Here is an 18,290-nt window from a genome sequence, read left to right on the forward strand (position 1 = left end):
GCCTGATTCATGCTTCCTTCTTGTTTGCATTGAAAATTAGTGTTTGGCTCCAAGATTCGCCAGCTAGGTGTTACTGTGAACTTTTTAATACAGCTAGAAATTATTTTTAAATCCCAAATATCCTTCTGGTTGGGTCTGCAGCATGCTGAGAGCCTGGCAAGTGATTAGAGTAAGGTCCCCTCAGATTAACAGATTTAGCTGCGTTAAATAAGAGATTGGTCTTCCCTGCAGATACACTATGCCTCTTAAAACAAAGAATGAACAAGACCTGGTGCAATCTCGTTTAGCAAGATGTTGTACTCATCAACACAGGTTAGGCTTGAATCTAGAATCCTGAATTCGCCTCATCTTTTTCCTCTCCCCAACATTCACTAGCCTGTATTACTGAAGAGATGAGCTGGGCTCATGGGAAAAAGAAGTATCTTTCAACAAATCTATAGTACCAAATCCTGTTCTCTTGTACCACACTGTAAATGCCTAGAGCGCAGCAGGATGAATGTGGGGCTGAGCTTTAGCCTTTGTTTCTAAGTCTTCACTTGAAAGTTAATTTATTTATCTTAACAAAGATTTGTGGGACTGAGTATCAAAGAAGGAAATAACAGAAACATATAATGTAAGATGTAACAGAAGCCTTTTCTAAAAGAAACTGTTAAGCATATATTATGCAAAGAGATTGATCTTGCTGATATTTACTTGAATATTCTTTGTCAGATACAGGAAAGGAAAGGAATCTCTTTCTAAATATCTAAAGGAGTTCAGGCCTTCACAATTTATATGATAGAAAAAGTAAGGAGTTCCACTCCCTACTGGTATATAGTGGAGCAGATTCCACCTGCTTGTTCCAGTGAAGGGCACTGCACAGTGCAAGGTCCTTCTGTGGAGTGGGTAAGCAGCTTTTCTCCTATCATCCTCTCCTGGGAGATCTGGCATGGAAAGGCAGTTTTAAGTTCTTTTGGGAGTTGTATAACTGCAGAGGCTAGAGAAGAATTGGATCAGTGCATTATCCAGCTGCCTTGGCCTCACAGGGTCACATTTAACCTACATTTTTCAATGGCGGAGAAGTGCTTGGCTCCAGACAGATATCCTGTTCTGGTATCTTGACTAGTCCAGTAAATATTATTGCAATTACTGTACATGTTTCTATTAGCCAGTTTGGAAGAGGCATTTGCAAACTTTGGAGGGAACCAGGTCCAGCCCTCTTTGGCCAGAAAAGCTATCGTGGACAAAACAATGCCTTCTGAGTGTGGGGGGATGGAGAACAAGAAATGAGAAACACTGATGAGAAAAAGGAAGCAATAAACAGATCATAACATGTGTAGATTATTTCTCAACATGCACTATACCCGATTACATAAAAAGAAGGCAGCTGCCTCAAGAGTGGAATTTGCAAAAGCAGACTGGCCCCACACCCACAAAAGATTTGCAGGCCACCCTAGACCTAGCAACAATATTCCCAGGCCTCTGAGTAAGAGCTCACACTGCATTCCTAGGCAAGAGCACACAGATCCTGGGACTAGCCTGCAGAATGCTAAGCAGACTGAGTATGCAGTGAATTGCACAGAATGTCAGCTGTTTGTGGAGGGTTATTTCCTGTTGCAGCCTGGATCAATTCAGGAGGAAAAGCATAATGAAAATCTTTATAGGATTTTTGCCAAAGTGACATAAGGCTGTTTTTAGTCTTAGCAACTTTGACATCATCCTTTTTACAAAAGCTTTTTAGAGCCGAGACAGCCATTTTCCCTACAGCTTATGCAAATAGATCTAACTTTAAGACACAGTCATTTACATCCTCTGCTGTGATAAGGACCCGGCATCTCTGTGGCTTCCTGTCTTGGGACTTTAATGTTACTGAAAAGAGCTGATGGGGTGCAAAATAAATCGAATCACTCCCACCCCAGCCCCAGCTCCATCAAAATAAGTTCACTGGAGCAGAGATTCACTCCTAAGGAAAAGCAATTTTGTTAGGGCTGCATAGCAACTTCACTTCTTCAGGATGCCTATGAAAGGTAAAGAAGCAGCCTCTCTCAGCCACCCTGTGAGCTGCTCTGGCTTGCTGGCCACAGGTCCTCCAAAGGTGTGGTGTATGGTTGCAGTTTATACTGGTGCTCTAGGTTGACTTACTGCATGGGGGTGTTGGGGGGACAGTGTCTGGGAGCAAATTTGACCTCCTGCATGAAGTCATGAGTAGAGATCACATATCTCTTGGGAACCATTTTAAAGGTTTATTAGTTTTATTATTAACCTATGATTTAGTCAATTAAAATAGCTCTAAAATGCACATTATATATCCATATCTATCTATCTGTCTGTAGTTAAACAATCTTTTAGCAGCTGTTAACCTTTTTCCTCCTGGAAACACTTACCTCTGTGTAGGCCTGGGTCACCTGCTCATACAGAGACTGATGATGATGGATGGCCAGCTCCAGGTCCTGCATTTCTGATGGGAGGCCTCCTTCACTACACATTTTACACCAGGCATCCACACCTGAAAGGAACTGAAACAATTCCAAAAGCAATCAGCATGGTTTTTCAAACTCACAGGCAAGGAGGTAACTTCTTATGCTATTGCTGTGACCCATTTACAGACTGCCATAGATGAATACAGCACTGAATAGAAGGGGGCCTGTGCCAAACAATCAGCACAAAGCCAAAATGGCACAGACTACACAGGTAATTGTAATCCTTATACACTCAACCACCTGGGCCTAAGGGATGCTTGAAGGAGGAGGATTTTATTTCTTCTGCTTTACAAGTCAAGTGCTCACTTTCAGAACAACTTAAGGAACACCTACAGGATTAACCTTTGAGTAAAAACATGAGAAATTCAATCCTGCTCCTAAAATTAACATGAACGTATGATGTGAGAGGAAGCAGTCAGTGGTCTAATTGCATTTAGTGTTGTCAGAACTCCTCAGTTATTTATACCTGAGGTCCACACCAGGGAGATTTTCTGATCACCTGGTCAGCTCAGCTGTTCACCTGGCCCTAACAGCACACACGTGAATAAGAAAACTTAAATCATTGCTGACATTCGTTTCAGTGAAAGACAGATTTTCTAAGTATTAAAACAGTTCTCAATCCAAGGCTGGCTCAGGGGACTTGGTACCGAGACTTTCACATCTAAGTCACCAATCTGAATTTGGCCTACGTCAGTAGTGATTAGCCATCAATACCACCAGATAGTGTCAACTGGCCTATTAGGGCATATCTACACAGCAGCCTTATTTCAAAATAAGCTATTCCGGAAGAGAAATTCTGAATAGCCCTCAGCTATTTCAAAATAAAGCGTCTACACACAACAGAGCTTATTTCCAAATAGAGCCACTGGACTCACTATGGCTTATTTAGAAATAGGGGCTATTCCTAGTGGAATGAGGTTTACAAAATAAGCATTGCATTGTGTGGACGCTAGCAAAGTTATTTTGAAACAAGGGTGTTATTTTGAAATAACTTTGCTGTGTAGACATACCCCTAGAAATTCGCTGCTAGCATCATTCCAGTTGCTAGTGACTACATTTATACATTAAAAGAACAAGCAATCCTGTAGCACATTAAGGGGTCTGACACATTACAAGAAAAGCAGAAATTCTCACTGCAATTAATATGAATTAGCGCCTTTGATGGCAGCCTCAGGAGAGAGGCAAGGGATTGAATAGGTAAAGAGGGTGAGACATTCTTTCACTCCTACAGGTCTCCAGCTTCAGGCTAATGCAGGATGGCAGAACAAGCTCATGTTTCCGTAAGGGCTTTGCTCTTCAGGGCTCCCATCACTTTTTATAATGGAGTCTGATCTACTGATGTACCTTCAAATGTGTTTGTGTGTTGCACACACCCAACCACCTAATCACACTGTATTACTGCTTGTTAACTACATCCTCTTCCTCCAGCTTCTTGTTTAACTATCCCCCCATACTTACATATCTTTAAAGCCATCAATTAAAAACCAGCTAATAATACAACAGATGTAGTGCACCACAGACTGAAAGTACAATGGCTACAAAACCAACTTTATGATCACAGCTTTGTCTACTCATGAGGTGCTCACCTGTGGCTTGTTAGCAAAGCACTCACTTAAAGAATAGAACACAGAGCTTCAAAGCACGGACTTTTTATCTCAATCTTGTCTGAAATCAGGTGTTATCTTTATTATCAAGGTAGTTATAGTCATAGTAGTGCTTATGAGCAAGGTCTGAAAATGCCTGTATTATAAATCCATATTGTCAAGACACCATGATTCAGTGATAAAGTGAATTCTGGGCCACAACTACCAGCTACACGACTGGTGGACAACCTCTGGCCTATTGAGGATATATGTGCACCCTCTCTTCCCCGCCCCACCCCCGCACTTCTCAGGCACGGGGGTCTCACACTTATCTACTACTACACGCTACTCCTCTTCCACTCCCAGCACTTCTAGTGCACCGTGAACCAGCTGATTCACAACTCCTTCCTACTCCTCCCCCTCCCTCCCAGACCTTGAATGCCCAAATTAGCTGATTTGCAGTGTTCAATCTCTAAAAAATGAGGGGGAGGAGCAGAGCCAGGACACAAATCAGCTGAGTGATGGTGCTGTGGAAGCGCTAGGAGTGAGGGGAAGACACAGGATGGGGCACACTAAGAAGGCGGCAGGGAAGAGGCCTGGCAGGGGTTTGAGGGTGTGGGTGGAATGGGGAGAAGCTTGAGGGGAGGAGAAGAAAGGGGAGGGGAAGGCTGAGCAGCCCCTGGCAAAATGAGAAGTGACACATATTTCAAGCTAGGGCTTACGTGAGATGCATGCTGATTGCATATACCACTGGGAGAGCCCTGCACTCTCCCCACTTCTTTAAGTTACTTGTGCTGGTAATTTAATTTGCCCCCAATAATGGATGCTTTTGGGTTGCAAAGGCACAATAAGAAAGTGCAGTATGTTTAATCTTATTCCTGCCTTGGTAAATGTCTATGTCTGTGTCTCAGTTTATCCCTGTATTGAATGGGGATAATAATCCTTACTTGACGCACAAGGACATTGTGAAGATTCCTAATGTCTGTAAATGGCTTTGAAGGTTGCATGTAATATACTGGCTTAGTGCATTAAATCATTTCTACAGTGGTGTCCCCCTGACTGTAAAAACATGCTCTTGAACTCGTGACGGAGCCTGAGTTTTATGTTGTTGAAAAGTCCTGTGTGTGATCCCCCAAAATACCATTGGTTTGCCTGAGCCCATCAGTCCTGACTCTTTGATAAAAGGTGCTATAGACGTGCCAAGTTATTATATAAGCACAACCACAATGCCAAAAAGCACAGCAGCGCTCAGGTTTAGAATGCCTGTTAGTGCAATGTATGGGCTGGAATTCTACAGCAGCAGAGAACAGACCACTGCCACCTGACCTAAGGGAGTAACTTTATTTGTGCTGTTATCCTCTAGATCAGTGGTTCCCAAACTTTTTGGCATTATGCCCCCACTTCTGATTTTTGAGGAACCCTCACCCCCCCATCCTCTTCTTTACCATAATCAAATTCCCCCTTTCAATAAAAAATTAATTCATAATTTTAAATAAACACAAAAAACTTGATATAAAAATGTTGTTTAAAATTAAAAATAATTACAAAGGGTTTTTCTTGCCCCTTGAAGGTGCCTAGTGCAGTGCCAGGTGCCTGAGCCCTGTGCCAGCTGCCAGAGCTGTCCACACCAGCTGCCCACCTGCCTGAGCTCTGTGCTGCCAGAGCCTCCCATCCGAGCCAACTGAGTCTTGTGCTTCCGGGGCCAGTCACTCACTGAGCCACGCACACACCAGCTGCCAGGGCCCTGCACTGCTGGGGCCAGCCTTCCGGCTGAGCCCCACGCTGCCAGGGCCAGCTGCCTGCCTGCCAGCTTGAGCCTCCCAAGCCCCATGATGCTGGGACCAGCCACCCAAGCCCCATGAGCCCCAGAAGCCAGATGCCCAAGCCCCGTGAGTCCCCTCCCATCCCCCAAAGCCAGGCACCACCAGGGCCCCACTCTTACCTCATCCCCCTCCCCCAAGCCAGGCACCCCAACCCCCATCTAACCCCATCCTCCTCTGCCTTCTCTCCCCAACCCACTCACTCCCCTTTGCAGGAGGCAGCTAGCTCCACATGGGTCTTCTCTGGTTGCCTGCTTTTTTTTTGTGGCTGCACTGGGTCACCCATGTAAAATGGAAGGGGCTGAGAGCTGGAAACAAAGGCCAGCTCTTTCTTCAGGTGGGAGGCATCACAGTAGGGCTGGGTCACCTTGCACCCCCCTGGAATTTCTTCACACTAGAAGAACAACCATTATGAGGGAGGGTGACACAAACTTTAACACTGTGCATGGATAGGAGGGAAAGGTCCAATTTTTAAAGAAAATGAACTTTGGCAAAGTATTAGTCATCTTATAGAGCCATAGATTTAGGCACTCTGGAAAATGGCAGAGATAGTAAAGTTTACCTTGGTATGAAAAACTGCAAGAACACAAGTGCTTTTACTAAATGTACATGTATTTTCATGCTAAATATATATCTACGCAATAAGATAGTGGTTTGAGGTGTTAAAAAGATGCCTTTAAAATGTAAAAAACTAATTAACTGTTAGGTCAGAATGGCAGTTCTGTAAGCTGTTACTGTCTACTAGACATGCAGAACCATTTAAATTAATTGCTTAAATACCTGCTTATCCTATAGACTGGAACAGCTCCTGTTGGGAATGTAAAAAGCTGCTTAAATGTGATTTGAAATTATAGAACAAAATGGCTCTTGTAGATAACAGTACATGTTTTACAAGCTTCCATAAAAGATTGAAAAAAAAAACCCTTCCCCAAGATGTTAAAAAAATGAACACAAAGCCTCAGTTCAAATGCGTGTGTGCTTCTGCCTTAATCCAGATAGGTCCTACGAAGTCATAATAAGCCAAAGTCATCTCTGATCTCAGGGCTTACTCATTCAGGCTGCAGGCCCTGCTATAGACACATGGGGATGGAGCCCCCAAAAGAAGACAGTGCTACAGCACACACCTCTACTTACTCTTCCTTCAGAACATATGTGTGAGTGAGCAAGATCAACCTCTAATTCCTATGTTTCAAGGTCTGAGGCCCCAGTTACCTCTCAGGCCAAGCTCAGACATTGTGGAGTTCCCTATAAGTTGTAATTCCTTGTTGAGTTCTTCGAGCAAGAAGTCACTCGTGGGGCAGGTTTTTCTTTTCTCTAGCTGCTTTACTTGCTGGCTCCTTTTGCTTCAGGGACTCAGCTAAAATATCCTGGATGTGCCTATCTCTGGACCCCTTGCTTCTTCCCACTTTCTGAACACTGCCAGTTTCCTCTGCCTGTGCATCCCATCTCACACTTTAATACAGTACAGAGGTATAGGTTAGTGGAGATGAGGAGTCTCAGAGTCATAGAGCATCATACCATTTAAATGCAGAGGGTACCACTAGGTCATCTAATCTGACCTATATATCACGAGTCACCAACACCAGCCAAGATGCACCCACTGGACCCAGCAACCAAAATTAGACCAAAGTGTTACAGGCCACAACAGAATATTCATGTAAAATCCACTAGTTCTTGAGGACCCTAAAACAGTAGGGAAATGTGGCCCTGCCTGGTGTTGATCCTGGCAGAGAACTCCTGAGAGAGAATGGTCTGTCTTGGTTGGAGCATGGTGATACAAAATGAATGGTCCATTGACTTTTCAGAGAATCAACATAAGCATCCAAATCTTGGTTACAGATGTTGAATGCTTGCAACACCCATTACTTTTAATCGAAGTTGTGCATGTTCATTTCTGAGGACAGAACTGGGTCCAAATTAATGATTCAGATCTCTGGCCAACCAAAGAGGTTAATTTGTTCAATCTGAGAGGGTTTTCAAAGTGACCACTCCAGGAATATTTTAAATCTTTTTAGGAACCACTGCCAAGTACAAAAAGAACCTGGTACTTTCATTGCTGCCTTGCTTCACAGTCTCTGGGACAGAATCCCAGCTTGTGAAAACCAGCACAGCTCCACTCAAATCACATAGGAGTAAGGCACAGTTTCTTATGTCTCCCTGGAACAGATGCACATCAATGCATCCTCCTGCCACAGCATGGTATCATGCATACTTAAAAATATAGGACCAGATTCCTCTTTCACTCTGGTTTTACACCAATGCACCTTCATTTATGTGCGTAGAAATACTCATAATTTATACTTCTGACAGGGGAAAATCAGGTCTCGCATAGTTTGAAGCAGGAGACCTTGGGAAAACCCGCTGTTGAATGCCCTCAAAGTCAGGCCCTGACCTGGGTGATGTAGCAGCAAGTCTAGTGCTAATTATTTTGACCTTTGATCAAAAACATGTACTATAGCAGAGGTGGGTAATAATTTTTGATGGGGGGAGGCACGCCAAGATTTTGAAAAGTGGTCAAGGGCCATGATCTTCTATGGAGGGGGTGCAGGGTTGGAGGCAAAGGTTAAGTGCAGAAGAAAGCACAGGATGGGGATTGGGAAGCAGGAGAGGTACAGGGTCTAGGATGGGGCATGGGAGAAGAAAAGGAGTGAGGACTGGAGGAAGGGTCTAGGAGATGGTTGCTGAGAATGGGGAGAGTTGTGACCCTGGGCAGGAGTGCAGAAGGGTACAAAGGGTTTGGGTCATGACTGAGGGCAAGGGAGTTGGGGTACCAGAGGGTGTGGGGTGCCAGTTTTGACCAGGACGTGCTTACCTAGGAGACTCCCAGCCAGCAGCCCGCCAGGACTCTAAGGTAGGCTCCCTGCCTGCTGCCACTCCAGGCTGATCAAAGTGGCCAGCTGATGGGGCCATGTGCATCTCTGCACCACTCCCTGCTCACAGGATGGGAGAAGAGGAAGACCTCCCCACGCCCAGTACAATCTGTCCAGCTAATGGGAATGGCGAGGATTGTGCTAGGGGCAGGGGCCAGCACATGATCGTTCCCTTCCCCCTCCCACACAAGTGGCACACGGAGCAGAGAGACACATGCCCCCCAGCAGCCATCTGCTTTGAGTGGCCTGGGCTACGTCTACATGTGCCCCAAACTTCAAAATGGCCACGCAAATGGCCATTTCGAAGTTTACTAATGAAGTGCTGAAATGCATATTCAGCGCTTCATTAGCATGCAGGCGGCCGCAGCACTTCGAAATTGACGCGCCTCGCCGCTGCGCGTCTCGTCCAGACGGGGCTCCTTTTCGAAAGGACGCCACCTACTTTGAAGCCCCCTTATTCCCATCAGCTGGATCCATTGCCTGTTTCTCTGCTATAGGGGCATTGTTTGACTTGCTAAGGGTTTTTTCAACCTGTCTTTATTCAGAGGTTTTTCTTTGGGATTTATGTAGGTTTTTCTATCTTCCTTAAAAAAAAACAACCCAAAACTAAGTTTTGATCCTAGAGCTCCTTCAGCTAAGTTCAGCTTCAGCTGTATGCATTGGACAGGTGTACAGTCAAGACCCAGGAAACACCTGTGATTGTGAGGATTGAAAACACAGAAGTGAAGTTCAGCTCCCAGCAAGGTTGACTCAGCCTTTCACCCTTTCAAGCTAGACAAAATGCATTCCATATAGTTTCCTGTTTGGAATTTTTAAGATGAAACCTTCAAAACAAAGACCTGCACGCTCTGAGTAGATGTTACACATACCCTCGTTCTTTTGTAAAAAAAGTGTTTGCCTTTTTGCCATGACTGAGGGGCAGCATGCTCTGTGCCAAAAGTTTGATGGCAAATATTCTCTTAGACTCACTTCTGGTTGGCAGCACAGAAGGAAGGAGTTGTTCAAAGGAACTGAACAAGCAGAAGCTAATACTCTGACAGACTGGATTAGAGTGGTTTGACCCACATCATTCCCCCAGGGAGTCTCTGCCAGGTAGCAGACTCCTTCAGATCGCTGGTAGCAAATCTCACTAAACATCTCACCTCAGGACTGTCTTGCTTCAAGGAGGTGCTGACAGGCAGCAGTCCTAAAGATTATTACAGGTGGGGCATCAACTTGAGTCCTGTGTCATCTTACCTCCCTTCAAGCCAGGGTTAACAAGCAGCACTCTCTCAAGCAGTTCCTGACCCCAGCCTGGTTTCTCTCACAGACACAACTGGATGTCTGTTCTTCATGTTGTTTTCCTCACCTGAGCTGTGCTTTCCCATTCTAATAAATTCAGCCGAGGTTGGCTCCAAATGCAGGTATCGTAGGGAGGGCTAATAGAGCCCACAGCAGCTTATTACCCTCCTCTTGAGCAGTGGAGGGTTTGTTGTCCCATTACCAACAGAGAATTCATGCATGGGGTGTAGGGTGACCATATCTCCCTCTCCCAAATACAGGACAGGGAGATATGGAGGGGGGAGGGGTGGCACCTCATGGCTGCACCAAGCCCTGGGGAGCTGGCGCCCCTGCCTCCAGGCCCAGGGAAGTCGCAGCTGCAGGCATTCCTGGCCTGGAGACCCAGGGAAGCAGCGGCTGAGGGCAGTCCCTACCCAGAGCTCCAGGAAAGCAGCGGCCATGGGCGTTCCCGCCCCCGCCCCCGCCCCCGCCCCCGCCCCCCGCCCCCGCCCCCGCCCCCAGACCCCAGACAAAATAGGGGACAATTCATCCTTTTTAAAAAATAAGTCGGGACATCTTTTTGGCATCCCAAATACAGGACTGTCCCACCTAATACAGGATGGATGGTCACCTCAATGGGGTGGCAAGGAGCCAGAGTAACTCTGTAGGTTAAATATGGCATCATTTGAAGAGGGAAGGGTGCAATCAGAGACATGATCTGAGCTGCAAGCCAAGGCAGAATTATTTAGATTTATGTTCGTGTGGCTCAGAAATCTAAACCTTCTTTTCTGTATACAGGTTGTTCAACATAATCCATACCAGTAGGAATGTGTGATGGGCATGAGGCTGAGTCTCATACAAAATTCCTGGTACCTTATGTTTTGTAAGGTACCAGAAAGGTTGAATTACTAAATCCTCAGTGTGAAAGTCATCATTTAGCCCTCTAGAGCTACTAAAGCTACTGAAGCAAGCCAAATATTTCAGTTCCAGCTGATGGATCTGTGAGCAGGACATGCTGACTCCCACATCATTTTCTTCCAGCAACCTGAGTTTATTGGCTTCATATCAATGCTCCCCTCTCCCGAACTGTCTCTTATTCCAACTGAGGAGCAACAGCCATGCAGTGTTAACAAAATCTCTTGTGTTTTCAAGGCCAAGACGACTCTGGTCACTGTTAGACAGCACAAACTTTTGTTCCTTTAAAGTGCTGCCAAGAGAAGACTGTATTTTTAGACCTTTTTTCAATTTTAAAGAAAAAAAGACGAGTTATAGAAAGTGAAGTCATTATGCATCTGTTTTAAAAGCTGAGATTGGGATGAGTATCTATTCTGGTGGTGCTCACAGGACAAGAAGACAACAAATTCATGCCAACTAACAATCAGTTCAATCCAGCTACATTGCTACATCGCCCTTCATTTTATAAACTTTCTTAGCAACACTTCCTAAATGGGAAACAAGACTAAAAGTTCAGAAAAACAGGTCACTCTGAAGAAAATCACAGAATTATTTTAATTATATCTTTAAATAATTCTCATTTTGATTTGATTTTGGATTGTAAATACTTCTCCTTTCCATTTTTCCACGTGGATGTATATCTGGTAGAAGATTAACAGCCCTGCAGAGAGACTTATGGTTAAACACTCTGATGCTGCTCAGTGTATCTGAAACATGACAGTATGATGAAACGGGGTTACTGCATGCAATCCTTACTCACACAGATGAGCACTTCCCCCGTTGAAGCCAAGGATGTCTTTTCACATGAGTAAGTGCATGGTAGGATGACTAATGGCTCTATATTCTGACCCAGTGTAAGCAGAAAATACAAAATCAAGAGAAATCTGTCATAATTCTATGGCAGAAGTAGTAAATATCCTATCTTCTGTTTGTGCTGGACTTTACCTTGACACTACTAGCTGCCTTCTGAGGTAAAAATTATTTTTTAGTTATTATTCTCTGAGACCAACATTATTAGCTAATAAAAGCTCAAATGCACACCTTTATCTGCATGAACACCTGCAATTTTAAGGTACTCATGAATTTATTTAAAAAAATTATTTCACTTATCATAAAAGACCAAAATATGGCTCTTATTGTACAAATGGATCTGTATGGCTGGGTCCATATAGACCCCACCAATTTGGAGATGTGTATACATGCACGAACCCATTGGCATGGATCCATCTGCTGGATGTGTTCCTTTCCAGGCTACAATAGAGTGCCTAACGAAAAGAGGATTCAGTTGTATCTTTGTCAGCACACCAATAGAAGTAAGCTAGGAAAGCCTCCGTGCTCTTCTCTCCTACCCAGCCCCACTGCCACAAAGGCAATACTATTTTACGAGTGGATTGGAACCACCAACATCTGTCATAATATGTAATGCACATTCTATACCGCTTTCTGGGTATACACTCATATGTCTTCCTTTATTTTATTAATTTCTGAAAATCAGAAAACATAATGATGCCACAAACTTGGAGGTTTAAATTGTTCCCATATCGAAAATAGTTGTGGGTGAAAACAAAGTCACATAGCTCAGCTACCAGATGTGCCATGGCATCTTTGGGGATCATGTTCCTTATCATTAGTAGTCCTCCCTCATGAGGAATATTCATGTGGAGAGCTTCTACATCCATGGTGGCAAGGATGGTTTTTCCAGGAAGATTACAGATATTCTGTAGTTTCCTCAGGAAGTCAGTAGTGTCTCAGAGAGTGCTGACAACATAGAGTGTGAGAAATGCAACATTGCAGGCTAGTCCTGCTGTAAAGTGCCAATACCTGAGATGATGGGGCATCTGGGATTTCCAGGTTTATGAATCTTGGTAGTGCTCCTGGCCCCAGAGCCCCAGGGGAGCGGAGGCCACCGGCATTCCCCACCTGCAGCCCTGGGGAAGTGGTGGCTGCTTGTGAATAATTGAATTTGCGAATGTCGCACTTGCGAATGTTGCTACCTTGCTGTATTTCTTAGTGGGATCAGAGAAAAGAGGCACGTAGAATGTGACATTGGTGAGTTACCTGGCCTCCTCCTGTTCATAGGCTGACCTATTCATGATGACCACAACACCCCATTTGTCAGTCTCTTTGATTATAATATCAGAATTGTTTTTGAGGCCGCAGATAGCATTGCATTCCGCATGACTGAGGTTATGTGTCACATGCTGTAGTTTGTTCATAACGGCAGCCTGTTCAGGTTTGTGGAAGCATTCAATATACAAGTCCAGACTGTCACTGTGACCATCAGGGTGAGTCCATGTAGAATTCTTCTTTTTGTGGTGTTGGTGGGAGGGGGGAATCTAATGGATTAGTGCAATGTTCATTGGTTCATATTAGTAGGCTGCAGTAGTAGGAACACTGCCAGCAGATCAAGGGAAGTGATTATTCCCTTCTACATGGCACTTGTGAGGTCACTTCTGGAGTACTTCATACAATTTTGGATCCTACACCATTAAAGAAAGGATGTGGACGTATTGGAAATAATCCAGCAGAGGGCAAAAAAAATAATTAGGGGGCTGGGGCACATGACTTAAAGGAGAGGCTGAAGGAACTGTGCTTATTTAGTCTGAAGAAGAGAAGAATGAGAAGGGGGTTCAAAAGCAGCCTTTAATTACCTAAAGGGGGGTTCCAAAGAGAATGAAACTAGGCAGTGATGGCATATAAGAACAAGAAGCCATGGTCTCATGTTGCAGTGGGAGGAGAATAATAGAAAAAATTATTTCACTAGATGGTGGTGAAGCGCTGGAAGGGGTTGTCTGTGGGGATGGTTGAATCTCGACCATTAGAGATTTTTAAGTTCAGGTTTGACAAAGCCCTGGCTGGAATGATTTACTTGGGATTGGTCCTGCTTTGAACAGTAGGTTGGACTAGAAATATCTAGAGGTCTCTTCCAACCCTAACCTTCTAAGATTCCTCCACAATCTACTATATCTTTTAGAGTGAGTTTGTCTGCTCTACATTTGTTCAACAGCTCCTTTTAAACCATAAGAGCTATGACCATGAAATTTGGAATGCAGCTTCCTCTTATTGTAACTTAAATCAAGGTCCAGGTTAGGAAGTGCTTAGAAAGTGAGAAATGCCAGGAATTCCAGGATTTACTAGAACATGGAAAGGGAGGGACACCAACAGGAGAACTGGAATACATCAAACTCACCACTGGAGGCAGCAAGCGCAGGGAACCATGATGCAGCAGAGTAACAGTTTATCTTAGTGGTTACCAACCTGGTTGTAGATAATTTGCCAATACCTTGTAACTCACCTGCTCAGCCTTCTGGTGGAATACAGCAGACATAGCTAGGATGGTACTGCGCTCATCCAGAGCTGCAGCAAAGCTCTTCCATTCTTGATCCAGCTGGGTAGAGATTTGTTTAATTTGCTGGGAAGCATAATGACCTGCCTCTGAAAGCCTGGATGCAACTGACATGATCCGATTGATGTTGACATAGGCATTCTGAAAATTAGGGGAAAAAAAAACCCATGAATAAACAGAAGGGAGAAACATGGCCATCCTGCATGTTCATTACCAATTCAAAACACCATCAGCTGGAAGGATGAAGAGGAGTTGGGTGAGAACAATCAAACAGCTTTTTAAATATGCGTGAGTTGTAGTTTGTAGACATACTATGTCTCCTTCTAAAAATAAATCCTTCAGGAATATTTTAGCACATGTTTTCCATCTTCTATTCTTCCTACACACATATTTTATTTATTTAAGGAAAATTATTTGCCATATCGAAAGAACTCTGTTACCCTATTAATTTCTTCTCATTTCCTTATTCTTGGTATTCCAAGAATATTCACTCACAATGTTTGGTGTGAATTATAGCTGCAGAAATGTTTATATTCTATCCCATCTAGAGATCATTGAGAGTCATTTAAAAAAGGGTGCATTGTCAGGAGATAGGCTAACACAATCCTTATGGAACAATCCTACAGAATTTTATAGGGGTTATACAACGTGTCATAGAAATTTAAGAAGCTATATGGAAATTGCTGTAACAGTTACACAGTTTGATAAAAACTATTGCTTCTACGGATTTTTAAACCATCCCATATCAGTAATAACATTTTATATTACATTATAAATGAAGAAGAGCTTAAAAAACTACTAAAAACTTAGCATTTTCTGTTCCTTTGATGGGAATTTTCTATGAGCCTTGAAGCTTTGTGGAGACACTTTGTTATCAAACGGTGTTTCAGAAAGCTATTGCACTGCAGCATTGATACCCCAATGTTTCACTGCAATGTAACCCTCATAAAAGAACCATTGCAACAATATAATATATTGATGCACTATCAAAATGCCAGTGTCAGGATACTGGACAACAATAACATTGTGGCTTCCTCAAACTTCATTTGATCTCTTCATCTCTGCCTCTTGCTACTCCTCATTGACGGCTGAGACAGTCCCGGCAACGTACAACTCTACCACTACTCAGTATTCTCTAGCTTTCTTAAAAGAAATGGGTTATGTGACTAGTTTAATCAGCAATCTGAAAGTGCATTGGGAATTTTAATCAGACCTGAAGAATCTATGAGAACCATGGTATGAGCATCACTGGTCTAACAATTCCGCAACTGGGAGAAATGCAATTTGAATTTATGGATCACAAAATTGTGACTGTGTGATACAAGAGTTTAATATGTACATAAAGTTGCCTTAGACCCTGATTCTGCAAATATTTGACCTCATGCATGACTCTGTGTATGTAAGTAGCCCCATTGACTTTAATGGGACTATTTGCATAACCGAAATTAAACACATATGTGCTGCAGGATCAGGACTTCAGTGTGGTACATATGCACAACTTCAATTGAATACACAGCACGCGTAGGCATTAGACAATCTAAATGCAAATCTGCTATTAATATCGTTTGCGCTCAGTCAGATATAGTTATGCAGCATAATGTAATATGGAGCCTTGACAGTATCAAGCTTCCATTATAAGCTTTGTTTTTGGCCCCTCTCTTGCTGCTCCAACAGCCTTGGCTCATAAATTTTGCTCCACTTGAAAATATCAGAGTAATTGTAAAGGCAAAAAGAGGTTGATTCATGTAGTGGTGCGGCTGGAAGAAAATTGGTAAAATTGGTGTTAGAATTAGAATTAAAATTTAAAAATTGCCATGATTGGAAATCCTAAATTTTGCTAACTATGGAATGCGTCTTTGGGGCCTTCTAGCTCAGAAATTGCAATTAGACTGAGCAGTGACTCTTGGGGCAAAAAGACTTCTAAATATCCAGCGTTTCTTCCCGAAAATCTTCATGGCTTTGCTCCAGTGAAGATCAGCTTTCAGATTTTTTTAGGTCAAACCTAAAATAACGATGTAAATAAGAATAGAACCATTATAACTAATAGGGCTTTGCCATTTGCTCCAGCTGAAGATCTGGAACGTTGATTTTTGTTTGTATGTTTTTGTTTTTTGAAGACTAGAAAGTCAGCACAGCAGTTTGGATTTCATGTGAAGAATGAACCTTTCCTACTGAACTTGGTTTTATTTCCCTGTAGAATTATATCAGTGCTTGTAATGAGCTTGACTCAATGAAAGGAAAACAACGTTGAATGCTTTGGTTCCCACTAATTACAGTATAGCAGAAGGCAGAAAGGTAAGATTGATTGAAACAGAGCAGATGTTCCTAATATCTGGTTCATCAGTTAGGGGAGATTTATATATTGTTGCATCTACCTATTTAGATGTGGATTTTCATTCACAAAACTTGAAGAGTACCAACATGTTCCACAGCTAACTTGGTATCTGTCATAGCTCTCCCTGCTCCAGCTGGGACCACACACTGACTTTTGGACACCTCAGTCCCTTACTCCCCAGTGGACTCTGAGAGCTGCCAAGAGATAATGGGTCTCAGCAGCTTCCCCTGTCATTCCCCACATGGTAAGCACCAGGTCGGCAGAGCTCCAGGTTATTCTGTAATTGTTAATCAGGCAGACCCCACAAGCCCAGCAGAAAAGGACGGAGAGAGAGGCAGACCCACTCACATGGGCTGGGGGGGAAGTTGGAACAAGGAAGGCAGTTGCACTAGGGCTCAGTGCTTCGCCCTAGCTCCTGGCTGCTGCTGCTGCTACTGCAGCAGTGGCCAGAGCCCCAGGCCATTTTGAATTGCTGCCTGAATGCCATGACATGGCTCTGAGGGTGGGGGTGGGGGCGCAATGCTGCAGTCTGGGAAGCGCAAAGGGCTGAATGCCTTTGGCTCCACCCCTTCTGCCCAAGGCTCCACCCCTTCCTGAGGCACAGAGCTGCCCTCCCATGCCCCCCCCCTCACCCATGGCTTGCCCCGGGGCCTGCAGTGGCTGTCCGCTCCACTGCAGAGAGGGAGAAAGGAAAAGAAAGAAATTGAAACTAAGAGGTTTATAATACCTTTATAATGCTTCAATGGCATTATAAATGTCAACAAAGTTTATAATACTTCAATGGCATTTCTATCGATAGCGCTGTCATGTTGTTAAAATCTTATATATCAGCTGCTTCCAGAGTGAATTGAAGTGCTGAATATCAAATTTGTATGTGTGTCCCCTTTCCCAATGTTATAAAGCTCCCATTTCTAGCACAGCAGAAGCACAATCATAGAATCTTGGAATCACAGAATGCTAGAACTGGAAGGGACCTTGAGAGGTCATCAAGTCCAGCCCCCTGCCCTCATGGCAGGACCAAGTACTGTCTAGACCATCCCTGATAGACATTTATCTAGCCTGTCCTTAAATGTCTCCAAATATGGAGATTCCACAACTCCCTAGGCAATTTATTCCAGTTTGACCACCCTGGCAGTTAGGAACTTGTTCCTAATGTCCAACCTGTACCTCCCTTACTGCAGTTTAAGCCCATTGCTTCTTGTTCTATCCTCAGATGCCAAGAAGAATAAGTTTTCTCACTCCTCCTTATGACACCCTTTTAGATACCTGAAAACCGCTATCATGTCCCTGCCTCAATCTTCTTTTTTCCAAACTAAACAAGCCCAATTCTTTCAGCCTTTCTTCATAGATCATGTTCTCTAGTCCTTTGATCATTCTTGTTGCTCTTTTCTGGACCCTTCCAATTTCTCCACATCTTTCTTGAAACGCGGTGCACAGAACTGGACACAATACTCCAGCTGAGGCCTAACCAGTGCAGAGTAGAGTGGAAGAATGACTTCTTGTGTCTTACTCACAACACACCTGTTAACGCATCCTAGAATCATGTTTGCTTTTTTTGCAACAGCATCACACTGTTGACTCATTTAGCTTGTGGTCTACTATAACCCCTAGATCCCTTTCTACCATACTCCTTCCTAGGCCGTCGCTTCCCGTTCTGTATGTG

General features: G+C 43.7%; 1 protein-coding gene across 13 annotated transcripts in view; it reads right to left on the reverse strand.

Annotated features, from left to right (window-relative positions):
• Positions 1-18,290, reverse strand: part of KALRN (kalirin RhoGEF kinase) — a 489,190-nt gene that overhangs the window by 388,759 nt on the left and 82,141 nt on the right. For all 13 annotated transcript variants that reach the window (XR_012646382.1, XR_012646380.1, XR_012646383.1 and 10 more), the window contains exons 5-6: positions 14,242-14,433; positions 2,364-2,495 (exon numbers count right to left, since the gene is read on the reverse strand). Coding sequence is in view for 8 of the 13 variants with exons in the window: in XM_075000963.1 (XP_074857064.1) it covers positions 2,364-2,495; positions 14,242-14,433 (324 nt within the window). In the remaining 5 variants the exon portion in view is untranslated. The remainder of the gene's footprint in view (positions 1-2,363; positions 2,496-14,241; positions 14,434-18,290) is intronic.

The sequence above is a fragment of the Carettochelys insculpta genome, chromosome 8 (genome assembly GCF_033958435.1).
Source record: "Carettochelys insculpta isolate YL-2023 chromosome 8, ASM3395843v1, whole genome shotgun sequence".
Classification (NCBI taxonomy): Eukaryota; Metazoa; Chordata; order Testudines; family Carettochelyidae; genus Carettochelys; species Carettochelys insculpta.